The following is a 13,801-nucleotide window of genomic DNA, read 5'->3' on the forward strand; positions in this document are numbered from 1 at the left end:
CACCCTGGTCAAAATCAGTATGCTTTCCTTTCATCTGATTGCAGATAACTGAGTTGTGAGCTAAGCTTGAAGGCAATCTTTAGAATCCTTAACTCAGGGTCTACTTACAGTCTTTCTGATCCTGTCACCACCATTATGACATACAATTCTTTAGATAAGTTTATTTATCTTTCATTGCACAAAAAATATTCTAGTTAAAGCAAAACTGATTAAAAGTAGAGAAGAAGACAGAAAAACAGCAAGGTAAAAGGGATGTGGAGAAAGACTTGCTGATGTGTGTGTTAAAAAAGTTTTAGCCTTGTTTCCATCAACAGCTTTGGTATGAATAAACAACATTGTGCAGTGTTGTGATAAACAGAGTGTGGTTACTGATCAGAAACCGAACATGAAAGAAGAGGACAAAGCACAACCAGTTCCCTTGTGAGAGAAATTGAGGTCTGCAGGAACTTATTTCAATTATTTTTTAAGTAAAAAACATTAATGATGTGCACTCTGAGAAGACCAAAACAGCTTGTATATGTGATCGGTCAGGTGATAGTTTATCATATTCATTTCGATTAAAGGAAGAAAATTTTTTATAAAAAGGCAAAAACTACCTCAAGTGATATTGAAAACATTTACAAAAGGACTTTGATACACACTTTTAGGAGGATTAGGAATAATTTAAGACTTCTGAACTTATGCTTTGATTATGCTGTCACAAAGTACATTTTTATCTCACTAAAAGTAAGCAACATATATATATATATATATATATATATTTTTTTTTTTTTTTTTTTTTTTTTTTTTTAAATTCTGTTTTAATGGTTTTGGTAGAATATGACAATTTAAACAGTAGTTTGGGGATTTTGAGTGAAAAAAAAGCATTACACAACAAATTACCTACATTTTTGTTTACGTCAGCAGTCTTATGGGGCGTATTAGAGGATATGGCATGGGTAAAGACATTATCATTACCGAATAACGTGTGTGTGGATGTTCAACTAGCATGCTGCCAACTATTCAATGTATTTTTAAGGGAAGACAATGCACATTTCAGCTCAAACATGCCAACCAAATTCTGAATCTCTTTAACTATGTGCCTCCATTATGAGAGTTTGGGGCTAAACTTGCCGCCTACAATTCAGAAAATCAGTTTGTTGTATAATCCATCCATCCATCCATTCATTCTCTGCTGTTTATCCGGGATCTTGCTGTGAGGGCAGCAGCCTAACCAGCGAAGCCCATACTTCCCTCTTCCCAGCCACATTTGCCAACTCTGCGAGGAGGGGATCCCAAGGTGTTCCCGGGCCAGCCGAGAGATATAATCCCTCCAGTGAGTCCTGGGTCTCCCCTGGGGTCTCCACCTGCAGGGACATGCTCAGAACACCTCACCAGGGTGGCGCCCAGGAGGCCTCCTGGCCAGATGCCCGAGCCACCTCAACTTTTGTCTCAGCTCCTTCTTCACCACGACTGATTGGTGCAGAGTCCGCATTACTTCAGATGCCGCACCGATCTGCTTGTCGATCTCATGCTCCATCCTTCCCTCACTTGTGAAAAAGACCTCGAGATATTTAAACTCCACTTGAGACAGGACCTCACTTCCGACCCGGAGAGGGCAATCCCCCCTATTCTGGCTGAGAATCATGGTCTCAGGTTTGGAGGGGCTGATTCCCATCCCAGCCGCTTCACACTTAGCAGCAAATTGCTCAAGCGAGAGCTGGAGATCACGGCCAGTTGACACCAACAGGACCATGTCATCCACAAAAACCAGAGACCACCAGATCCCCTAAACACATCGACTGTGCCTAGAAATTATGTCCATAAAAGTTATGAACAGAATCAGTGATAAAGGGCAGCCTTGGCGGGGTCCAACCCTCACTGGAAAAAAATCCAACTTAGTAAAGAGCTGGTTCACTGTTCCGTGACCAGGATAAAAACTGCATTGCTCCTCTTCAATCCGAGATTCGATTACCCGACGGATTCTCCTCTCTAGAACACCTGAATAGACCTTTCCAGGGAGGCTGAGAGGTGTGATCCCCCTGCAGTTGGAGAACACCCTCCGGTCGCCCTTGTCCCCGATGTCCAGGCGATACTGCAGAGACGTGTCATCCAGGACAGCCCCACAGCATAGAGCCTTAAGAAATTTAAGATCTCATCCACCTCCGGGGCCTTGCCACCAAGGAGCTTTTTAACTCCCTCAGCAACCTCAGTCCTAGAGATAGGAAAGTCCACCCCAGAGTCCCCCAGCTCTGCTTCCTCATCAGAAGTTGTGTTGGTAGGACTGAGGAGGTTTCTGAAGTATTCCCTCCGCCAACCCACAACATTCTGAGTTGAGGTCAGCAGCTCCCCATCTACACTACACACAGCATTGACGTAATACTGCTTCCACCTCCTGAGTTGCCGGATGGTGGAACAAAATCGCCTCGAAGCCATCCAGAAGTCATTCTCCATGGCCTAGCCAAAGTTCTCCGACGTCCGAATTTTTGCACTGGTGACAGCTGAAGCTGCATCCCGCTTAGCCTGTTGATACCTATCAGCTCCTATTTGGACTCAATGTCCTCTGCCTCATTCAGGACATGGTCGAAGCTTTGCTGAAGGTTGGAGTTGAAACTCGCTCTGACAGTGGTCTCTGCCAGATGTTCCCAACAGACCTTTACGACATGTTTAGGCCTGCCAGGCCTGGCTTACATCCCCACCACCTGAGTTAACTCACAACCAGGTGGTGATCAGTTGACAGCTCTCCCACCCTCTTTACCACAGTGTCCAACGCATGTGGCCGCAGCTCTGATGATACAATTACAAAGTCGATCATCGAACTGCGGCCCAGAGAGTCCTGATGCCAGGTGTACATATGAACACTCTTATGCTTGAACATGGTGTTCATTATGGACACTCCATGACGGGCACAGAAGCCAAACACTATTTGGGTTCGGGGGGGCACCATGCCTCCCAATCACTCCATCCCAGGTCTCACTGTCATTGCCAATGACAGCATTGAAGTCCCCCAGCAGAACAAGGGAATCCCCAAAGGGAGCACCCTCCCCAGCACTCCCTCCAAGGACTCCAGAAAGAGTGGGTACTCTAAACTGCAGTTTGGTGCACAGGCACAGACAACAGTCAGGACCGGTCCCCCCACCCGAAGGCGGAGGAAAGCTACCCTCTCATTCCCTGGGGTAAACCCCAACGTACAGGCACCAAGCTGGGGACCAGTGAGAATGCCCACATCCACTCGGCGCCTCTCACCACGAACAACTCCAGAGTGGAAAAAGGTCCAGTCCCTCTTGAGAGAACTGGTTCCAGAGCCCAAGTCACGTGTCGAGGTGAGTCCAACTATATCTATCCGGAACCTCTCAATCTCGTGCACAAGCTCAGGCTCCTTCCCCACCAGAGAGGTAACGTTCCACATCCCTAGAGCTAGTTTTTGCAGCCGAGGATTGGACCGCCAGGGTCCCTGCCTCTTGCCACTGACCAGCTCACATTGTACCCGACCCCCATGGCTCCTCCTGCAGATGGTGAGCCCACGGGAGGTGGGGCCCATGTAACCCTTTCGGACTAAGCCTGACCAGGCCCCACGGGCAAAGACCCGGCCAACAGACGCTCACTCTCGTACCCCACCCCCAGGCCGAGCTCCAGAGGGGGACCACAGTGACCTGTGTCTGGGCAAGGGAACACTTCTGGCAATGGTCGTAATCATCATGGGGGTCGCTGAGCCGCACTTACGCTGGTCCCTCCCCTAGACACCTGTTTGCCATGGGTGACCCTACCAGGGGCATAAAGCCCCCAAAAACATAGATGCTAGGGTCTTCAGGACACACAAACCCCTCCACCACAATAAGGTGGTGGCTCAGGGAGGGTGATTTGTTATATAATCATTCACACATTATGTTTCACAACTTTAACATCATGATTATCGTTAATATGACTATAGAATGACACCACTATTTTTTTAACATGATGTCTTCATAATACTTCTATTAAACGAAGGGTTTGGATGATTTGCAAAACATTGCATTCAGTTTTAATTTACATTTAACCACGCTGCAGGTTATGTGTTTCCAACTATCAACAATGAAAGGAGGCTAAAGCACAGCATACCTAGTGAGCGGTCCTTTGTCTGGTTGGTTGATCGCACAACAGGCAGACTGGCACGAATCCTGCTGCCCCGCGTAAAGGCCGTGGGTGCATCAGCCTCAGACATGGTGTCCAGTGATTCTATGGAGGCCAGCGATAGATGGTCGACCTGGTCGCTGACACTGGGTTGGGGGCTGGGGCCGTGCTTTGGGCTTCTACTCTGCAGGTGGAGGCACAAGGAAACAACACAGTGAGGGGTGAGACCATAAATGTATTTTGCATATGACAATACTGTACATGCGTAAGCTTTCAAATTTTGGAATGACACTATTAAATGATCAAATGTTAAACTTTGATATTTAACACACTCCTTGCAATATCATGCATTTGGTGAAATGGGAAAAAAACACTGCCAACTTTACCTGTTGTGTATGTAAGGGGAGACACTTATTTATGTTTAATCCTACAAAACCACAAAATAAACCAAGAGACAGCAGTCATGCACAATGTGCAAAAAAGTGATGCTCCTGTTTGTCACTGATACATGCTCAAACTTCAGACACTTCCCTTTGATGTCACACCTGCTTATCACTCCAATTTAGCTATCAGTCATCCATATGTTTCTAACTATGTTTCCAAATTTTACATGCACTGACATGTTATCGTTTAAAGCAAATACTGTATATTTAAGAGGTATTTATAATGTGTGTGCAAAGGAAATAATTTAAAACACAAAATATGACGGGCGCAAATAAAACTTTAAGTTCTTTTCTCTGTAATCTGATCTGTATAACGCAGCATCCTTGACCCCTGCTACAATAAGACCATGTGTGATTCGGCTACACATTCCCTGGAGCTGTTGTGTTGTGCTGTAAGTTGATCTTCCCCTCAGAGAAAAGGCAGGACAGAAAACAAGGGGCCAGCAAACACTGGGCTCTTTATAAAATGCTGTTCTTCTTTTGCACAAATTTGGCACTGTAGAGCCATTGCAGCTGGAGACACAAGGCCAGGTCCATCAGGTCATCTAACCCTGCTGTATGTGCATGCTGCCATTTTATCACACTCATACACAGAGAGAAAACTGAAAATTTTAGACATTTAATGTTAAACACACTTGATATTTTTGGAAGCTTTCATGTCCACAACTTGTTTAGCCTGACTGCTAAGGTAGGCTGGCAGGCACACACAGTGTAAACACTAAAAGACACAGAGGCACAAGGATTGGTCACAGTCACACAGCAGGTGCTAGTGAGGGTGCAAACATAACCACACACACTGACACACGCACAACACCACAATGCGGATAAGATAAAAGGCCAACTAACTCTGTGGGGCAATTGGATTTTCATCAAATACTTCTGAATGTCAAGCTCAGAGTGAAGGGAGGTGAGCATGGCCTGTAAAGACTGATAGAGGAACAGAGGATAAAACAAAAAGCACATGCCTATGAAATGGCAAAGGGAGGTTGCGATGGAGAAAGATATTTATCAAGCATAACAGAAGTACCTTGAAAAAAAAAAAAATCAATGTTAGGGAATCAAAATAAAAAGATGGAGGACCTAAACAAAACTCAGCAGACTTTAATAGCATATATCATCTTTTTAAGACTGAGTTAACATTAGAAATACTGTAACACAGCATAATTTTGTTAATAGTAATTTTCTGAGTCAATACCTATCACTTCTCAGATGACGAAGCTCTGTGGAATAAGGCAAAACTGCTGCGCAGTGTTTTTGGAATTCCATTAAACTTTTGGCTGTAGTAATCAGAAATAAAGCTCATGACTAAAAACGTCCTCTCTAATGTGTTTGTCGCACATTTTAAAACAGTAAGGTCACATGAAGTTGGCATGTCACCTGAAACCATGTGTTAGAAACTTAATCTGAACACTGAATGATTTATGATCTTATTCTGTGATGATGGGCCCGAACGGCCCTCCTACATGGCAGCTCTGTCTTCTCATATGGAGCGGTCTTCCTCTTGGGAATGTGAAACCATGCTGGCTTTCTCCATCACCTGTACGTGGCAATTATGTTAGAATTGTCTGGCAGTGTAATCTCACATTTTCTGAAACACTCAAGTGGATAAAAAAAAAGAAAAGAAGATGCATTCATGCTTAACTTTTGCAACAGTTTACTTAACTATTTTTCAGCACAATGTTGACTTGCCATTACATCAGGCTTGGTCATTGCTGATATCTTTAAGAATTATTTATTAAAAAGAAAAAGAAAAATAGAAAAGTACTGGGAAGAAAAGAGTGGAATGAATTATACTTCCTTCTTGTAAAAAAAAAAGTTTGATTTAATGTTGGAACTGTTTCATGTGCTCATGCTAAGTTAAACTTAGCTAAGTTAAAATATGTCCCATGTCAGAAAAATCCTCTAGAGTACCATTTTTCAGTTAACCGAAAACTTTAGTTGGCATATATTTACCTTTCAGACTAAACATTAAAGGATATATGATTAAATATTTCCCTAAAACTTCATGCAGAGAGTAATATTAGCTAGCATGACAGGTTCATACACAGAATGCTTAAATTATAAAATTAAAAATTATTAAATCTGTCACTAATTGTAGTTCCTCCAATGACAATTAAAGAATAGTTTTAAAAGTGAGCAAATCCTACAGATTTATTACAAATTGATTTAGCTAGCCAGTGAGGCCTCAAAGTAAAATAAACAATGTCAATAACTTAACCTCTTCTTCAAAGAAGTGTTTGTGTTCGGTTTGCCCCTCCTAAAAACCCCCCCCGAATCAAATAGATACTAGGCCTCAAAGATGCACATTCCCACCCTCCTGTCAAAATAGTCAATTCTTTCTCAGGACCTGATGATGAAACTTGATGTTTGAAAACTGCAGCTCAAACAACTTAAGTTTGTTGTCACCGTTGCCAGGTTCCTGTTGGTTACATGCCAAGCAATCACCACTCAGTTTGTTTTAAGACTGACTAGTGCATAATTAAGGATGTGGTTGTTTTGAATGACAGGTGAGTGCCATTCAATGGATACACATCCATTGAATCACCAGAGGGATTCAATGGAATCCCTCTGGTGACTGAACAGAGCCTTCATATCCTCATCACTTCCAACTCCAGGTTTTCAAGTTAGTAATGACCAAATAAAATGAAATGCTTCAGTCTTTAAATGATTATTTTATACAGCTTTTCAGGAATGAAATGGTGTTGACCATATTTTTATAGCTATGTTCATCTTTCAAATACAGTTATGGATGTTCATTGATATCCATTTTAAGATTATATGAAGCTGTGGCTGCTTAGACTTAAATAAAATGTCTAAAAAGCTGAAGGATGTTAAACAGAGGAGAACAATTGTTCATACATGTGAAAGCTGTTCCTTTCTTTTTCCATCATATTTCAGGAGCATATTACAATGGGATAGTTGAACTGCACAGGAGCAAATGAGAGTTGAAGCACAATATAAAAGCATAAAAGACAAGGAAATTGCAAATGAGACCTTGAACCTCCTTATGGAAGGGGCTAATTAAGTTAAACCACATGTGACAAATAAGGTTCATTTAAACATCTTTGTCTCACGTCTGCTTACTGTTTCTCTTGCTTAGAACATCAATTTGACAGTGGCTAGATATGATAATACATTTCTGCCCCAGCTAACCCCTTCCCACTTTAAGGTCCAGATGTGAAAGCCACAGGCCAACCACTGATTAGCACTGTGAAACCTGCTTCAACCCGTTCGCACCTACAGTGCATTCCACACCAATGATTTCCCACACTTGAGTCAAAACTGTACAGCCGGTGATTCTGCCATTTCAGCAGCAGCTCTCTCTGTACACCACATTGGCTCTGACAGCTATGATGAATGTGAAAGTGAGACCCATACATTAGCCTATATACAGGAATATGACAAGTTATAAAGTCATGAAAAGAGCCCTTTGGGATGGCTCGCATCTAGAATATAAAGCTTGGACGTGTCAAGGAAATCAGAAAATGTCAGCTCCAACGATGGCTGGTTGTCTTGAAACTGCATCTAGTGCCAGCAGGTTGTCATTGTAAGACCTGTGCCAAGTAGCCACCATGATTAGTTGTTTAGAGCAAGTCTGGAAATAATTCAATGCATTATGTAAATGTTGATGCTGTGAATGTTGAGGATTACAAAACATCTGTTGTAGTTAACCAATCAGGGCCTTACTAAAAATAGTTAGAACTTTGAATTGAATTTGAATTGAACTTAATGATAGCATGCCTGTTACATGAAAAGGATTTAAAAAATAAAAAACAACCACAAAAAAAAAAAACAGTGTCTGCAAGTGGTGATGAGGTAAAATATTTTGGTTGTGGGGAAAATAGAAGGTTAAAAGTAGTTCAGCAGTGCTCCGTCTGTGCATGTATGTGTGTCTTCATGTAAAAGATGGATAAAAGGAGAGAGAGTGGGTGTGTGCATGACTGAGTCAGGCCATTGTTCCAGAAAAAATCTGACCCAAACGCAGGACATCCTGCAAGCATTCATGCAACAGTGGTTAGAAAAGCAGACTGCTGTCATTACGGAGAAAACTCAGGTCTGTGGGTCTGCATATTATGCAACCTTAACAGATCAGTGCTCTGACATGTGACATATAATGTCTTATACTGCCAGCTTTGAAATCCATTTAGTATTTTTTCTTTTAAGCAAGAATTCTTTTCAATGCAACTTGTCACCTGTCTTGACTCTTGAAGAACTTTGCCAAAGTGTTGACAGCATTGCACAACTTCACAAAGCAAGGTAGATTATGTTATATTATATTGCCCTCCATCTTGGCTTGCAACAGACAGGCTGACATGTGGTGCAGAGCTGGACCGATTAAAGAAAATGACAATTGTTAGGAGTAATGGCAGTGCCCATCAGTTGCCTGCTGTTTGACTTATGGCAATTAAAGTATATACATAGCCTCAAAAGCTGCTGGATCACCATACAGTACCACCTCTTGCCATACCACACAAAGCCAACTGACAGGTACAAACTCCTTTTTATATAATCAACATGACTGCTCCTGTAATAAATTTCTCATTACACAGCCTACTTTACACTTTAAAAGTTTCTATGACATCTTTGCAGTGACAGTATCTTTTGGCTGTTTAATATGTGTCCACATCGGAGTACAATAGCATGTGTTAACCCAATGTTTTCTATGTATACAGAGTAGAGACACACAAATAACCAGAGATACAGGTTTATCTGTACATTCTACAATGTATTATTTCTGAACACGAAAGAATGTAAACATGTGGGAAGAGTTGGAGACTTTTATTGCTTTAAAAACACAAAGTGTGCCATTGTGAGCATGGCTTTCCACAAAAGTGCTAATTTGGCTCAAGCTCTGTGGAGCAGAAAGAGAGCTGACTGTGAATACCTGGGCTGCACCACAGCAAACAGAAAAACACAAGAGACACACTGCTTTGGATAGTTTTGATACTGTTGCTTTTGCTGTACTTTTCTGATGGTTACACATTTTTCAACTAAAAGCACAAAATCTGGGAAAATTGATGTCAAAGTCAAATTTAAGTCAAATTTTCTTTTCTTTTTTGTCTCCAAAAACACATAAACATAGACAGTTCAACAAAACAGAAGTTCATGAAAAAAAAAAAAAAAAAACCAAGTCTAAAAATCGGTGCCACTGCAGTTCTACACAACTCTAAAGCATAAAGCCCCTGTCAATCAAACTGTTTGTATGCTGTCTGTGGACAGACCATCACCCTTTGTTTTCTACAGCCTAAATGACATTATACCAAAATCCCCCCAGTCATCTATTCCCATTCATTGCTACCACATCCCTCTCCCACTCCCTCCTCTGATGCATTCCTCCTCTAATCCTGTCGTCACAATCACCAGATGACCTCTCACAGATGGGTTTGCTTGTTAATTGGCATGTTCGTTTAGATTACTTTACAGAAAACACAATGAAGAGGCAGAACATAAATGCAGAAGTCACAATATGAACAAGAAAATAACTTAATATCATTTCCAAAATGTAAAACAGCAATCAAAACTGTGATTAATTATTAAGCTACTGAGCAAAGTGCACCAGTGCACCAGACACAACACTGTGTTTATTGGAGCACAGTAATAAAGAGATTGTCATCAAGGAGACTCAATGGCTTTCTCTTGCACCACTATGTGACATTTCAAACAACTCAGCAACTTCGTCAAACTGATTTTACCCACTCACACACTCACTCTGGGTTATCACCAGCAGACATCACCCCATGTCTGAATGAGCACAGATACAAAAGTCAGCTTTGTGTAAACAACAAGCATTGGTTCTCATGGTGAATTGAAAAGCTGAGATAATTTGTTTGTATGAGGAAAAAAATATGTCAGCTGCACGCTGATCTAAAGCACCGAATACATAATAGAAGTCAATAAGCATGAAAACATTATTTACCATTCTTGACTAGTTTAAATGATCCAACAGTGACTTCCATTTGAAACTGGAAACTCCCTGGTTTAAAGGAAACAGTCTCTTCCTCCTGTATTATTTCAGCCCTTGTAGCACTTGCTCTGCACAACTGCCCTGTCCTGCTTCCTTCTCTTTCTGTTCCATCCCAGAGCGGATGCACACGCCGCCCCCACATCCCAAACGACCCAACGACACAATGCAAACACACGCACACAATCCATACCAGGGAAACAACAGAGGAAAATCTCTGCAACACTGAGATTGTGTCTGAGAGAGGAGGGTGGAGCATTGGCTCAAATCATAATACTGGAATATTTCTTACTTCTAAGGAATTCTATAAACTTATAAGGATAAACTATTCTTACTGGTAGGACTTTTAAACTTAAAGTTTCCACATGGGGATAAATAAACACATTTAATCTCAAAACAGCTGCTGCAACACTAATCCCATGTCCATCTCACTGGCATTGGCCCTGAGGCTAATGACACTTCTGCCCCCAAGGAGATAAGACCCTTCTCCACTTTCAGGGATCCTGGGAGCCTATGGAAGACATACAGAATACTCAGCAGGCTGTTGTTCAGTTGCGCGCGCACACACACACCCACACAGGTGGCCATTCTGAAATCTCCCCTATCATTTTCTTGTTAATATAAAAACTACTACAAGGAAAATTTGTATTGCATACATAGACTGCACTGTCACCTCAGCTTTGCCCTGCAGCCAAGTGGTTGTATAAGATAACAGGTCCAGACTTACACCAAAACTGACAGATCATGTAGTTGCTGTGCATGAAATATTTTGCACACATCTATGAATGTGCACACATGAAGTCCCCTTCTCACCCGCTTCATATCTCTCCTACCAAACAAATACATGCAAACTATTTGCTGACGACTGCGAAGGCTTGCTGTGTTCGGACTTGCTCTTTAATGTCAACTGCAAGCTACACTGGGAACTCAGTGCTTCCCAGAATAATGCAATAAATGTTTGATTTGCCCTCATATTCAGAAAATTGCTCCGTAGTGAAACAAAAACTGGACAAAGTTGTGCTCACAGATTTCAGAGGGCAAGATTTGTTAAACATGTCTTTACATGAGCCAGAGTTGTCTCCAGAGAGAATCTGGCTGTAAAATAGAAGACCTTCCAGGACTAATTTCTGTGTATGTTGTATGAGCATGAGTGAGCATGTGTGTGGCTGCTCTGACCCTGTGGACATCAAAACAAAGATGGCTTTCTTCTTCCCTGAGGAGTCAGAGTCCAGTATCCTCTCTACGGGATGTTACAAACTTAGAGTAAAAATAAGTGAGCCTATTTAGGCTATTAGCCTACTTAAGCTATTTTTTAAAAATTTCCCCTCATGTTTTCATGCAGAACAAACATCTTTTTTTAGTTTTAAGTTACATTATTTTGTCAAGTCTCAAGGGTTCATGAAACCGGCCCTGATAATGATTGTGTTATTTGTGGCTAATTAGCAACTCGCTGAAGACCACACAGCTCCACTGATGCAGAGATTTATTATACCCACTCTCCCAGGAGAGTCTCAGCATATTTGTGCATGTAAAAAAAAGAAGGCAGATAATCAGTAATAAGCTCAGATTTTCATTAACACAACATCCGGTGATCCACATTACTATCCACTGCTTTTTTCTGTCCTCCTCCTACAGTGTTCAAAACCCATCTCTCTCCAGAGAGCCTTATTTCATATCTCAATTATGGGTCATAAAAGGATCCACACAGTCCCAACTTCTTAGCTATAGATGATTAATCAATAATATGCGGAAACTCAGGAAATCTTTCCACCGAAAAAAAACACAAACCGACATTGAAGCTTATAGTACTAAATCACTCTCAGGTTTTCCCAGCGCTGAACTCCCGCCTCATGGATGGCTGTCAACAGCAACCCCCAACTGCCATCCAAACAAAATACTGCACTAGTTGAACACATGACAACCTGTTTATGTAAAGCATGAGCCATAGTTGAGATAGACATGTTATGATAACTGTGGCAGATGCTCCACTTCTGTCAAAGTGGTTCTTTATGGAGGAATCAATTAGTTACTAAAGCTTGGTATACTTGCCTGTTATAGATCACCCTGGATATTCAAGGTGTTTTTTTTTTTTTATCATCAATGTAATCTTGTTTGGTACAAGAAAATTGTTTCCATCCTATTGATTATCTATTTCAAATATGCAAAAAAAAATAAATAAAAATAAAAATAAAAAGTCTGGTTTGAGTAATGTAGCTGCAATGCTGTCATCCTGTGCATGCACATTCCACCCATTTGACTGCGCTGAGAGAAGACGTTTGGAAATAAAGTACAGGGGAGAAAATAGGGTCTGAGCCAGATGCTGAGAGCTGGTCCTGTCAACGGTGAAACCATCCCGGTGCTCCTCCATCTCTGCTTTTTCTTTTGAAGTGAGGCTCATATCTTTGGCCCATGGAGGAGTCCAGATGTTGGGCTGCATGCAAAGACTTGCAGAGCAAAGGTACAGATAGACTAAACAGCAGGAAGTGTAACTCTTGCTTGGTCCTGGGGTTGTTTGCTAATAGATGAAAAGATATTAGTAGTGAAGTAATAGGTATTAAATTGTTCTTAGTTTTTCATTTGAAGAAAAACAAACTTCCTCCCATTGATCCTATAAATGTCTGGGAACATGGGATTTTTACTGTGACACCATGTTGAGCCACACAAGTAATATAAAGCTCTTATTTGTGACCTTGTAATTAGGTCAAACCTTGATCTCAAGATAACAAATTTAAACCCAAGTACTGAGATGGGAAAATGTAATATTGGACTTAATGTGGTGTTTCTTAAGCATGAGCACCAATACCATAAACACTGGGCTAGAAGGAAATTAAGAAAAGACGAAAATTAAGCCAATATCTTAAAATTTGGATCAAAATTAGAGGCGTAAAATGTAGAAAACAGGATGGACATCTGTGGCTAAACACCTTGTAGTTCAGGTTATTAAAGTCAAATTAATTCCATGCTGTTAGCCACCAGTTTGTGCATAAAATTTACACATGTAATCATGTTTTTGCCCTAATCCTTGTGTGGCCACAACATTACGAATACTTGAAACCTTTCCGTCAATAGTGTAGAGCTGCATTTGCAAATGCTGCCAGAAACTACTTCCATTACCTTTCTGTCACTGCATGATGGATGTGCAAATCTGACCAGGCACATGCATACAACGCCTGAAAGTTTCTTTATTTTTTCTTTTTCTTTTTGTTTGACCAGAAAATAATAAATAGGAGAACATTAATTCTTTAATATTTTGACTTGAAAAGAACTTATGAGTGCTGCTTAGAGGAAATGCATTTGTCTAAATCAA

At 41.2% G+C, this 13,801-nt stretch overlaps 1 protein-coding gene across 9 annotated transcripts in view; it reads right to left on the reverse strand.

The window, feature by feature from the left end:
* kiaa1217 (KIAA1217 ortholog) overlaps positions 1-13,801 on the reverse strand; it is a 52,668-nt gene that overhangs the window by 28,850 nt on the left and 10,017 nt on the right. For 7 of the 9 annotated variants that reach the window (XM_079259826.1, XM_079259824.1, XM_079259825.1 and 4 more), the window contains exons 3-4: positions 5,379-5,459; positions 4,078-4,273 (exon numbers count right to left, since the gene is read on the reverse strand). In XM_079259826.1, coding sequence (XP_079115952.1) covers positions 4,078-4,273; positions 5,379-5,459 — 277 coding nt within the window. The remainder of the gene's footprint in view (positions 1-4,077; positions 4,274-5,378; positions 5,460-13,801) is intronic. The other 2 variants (XM_079259820.1, XM_079259822.1) reach the window with 1 other exon arrangement.

Source organism: Telmatherina bonti, assembly GCF_933228915.1.
Source record: "Telmatherina bonti genome assembly, chromosome: 20".
In the NCBI taxonomy this organism is placed as follows: domain Eukaryota; kingdom Metazoa; phylum Chordata; class Actinopteri; order Atheriniformes; family Telmatherinidae; genus Telmatherina; species Telmatherina bonti.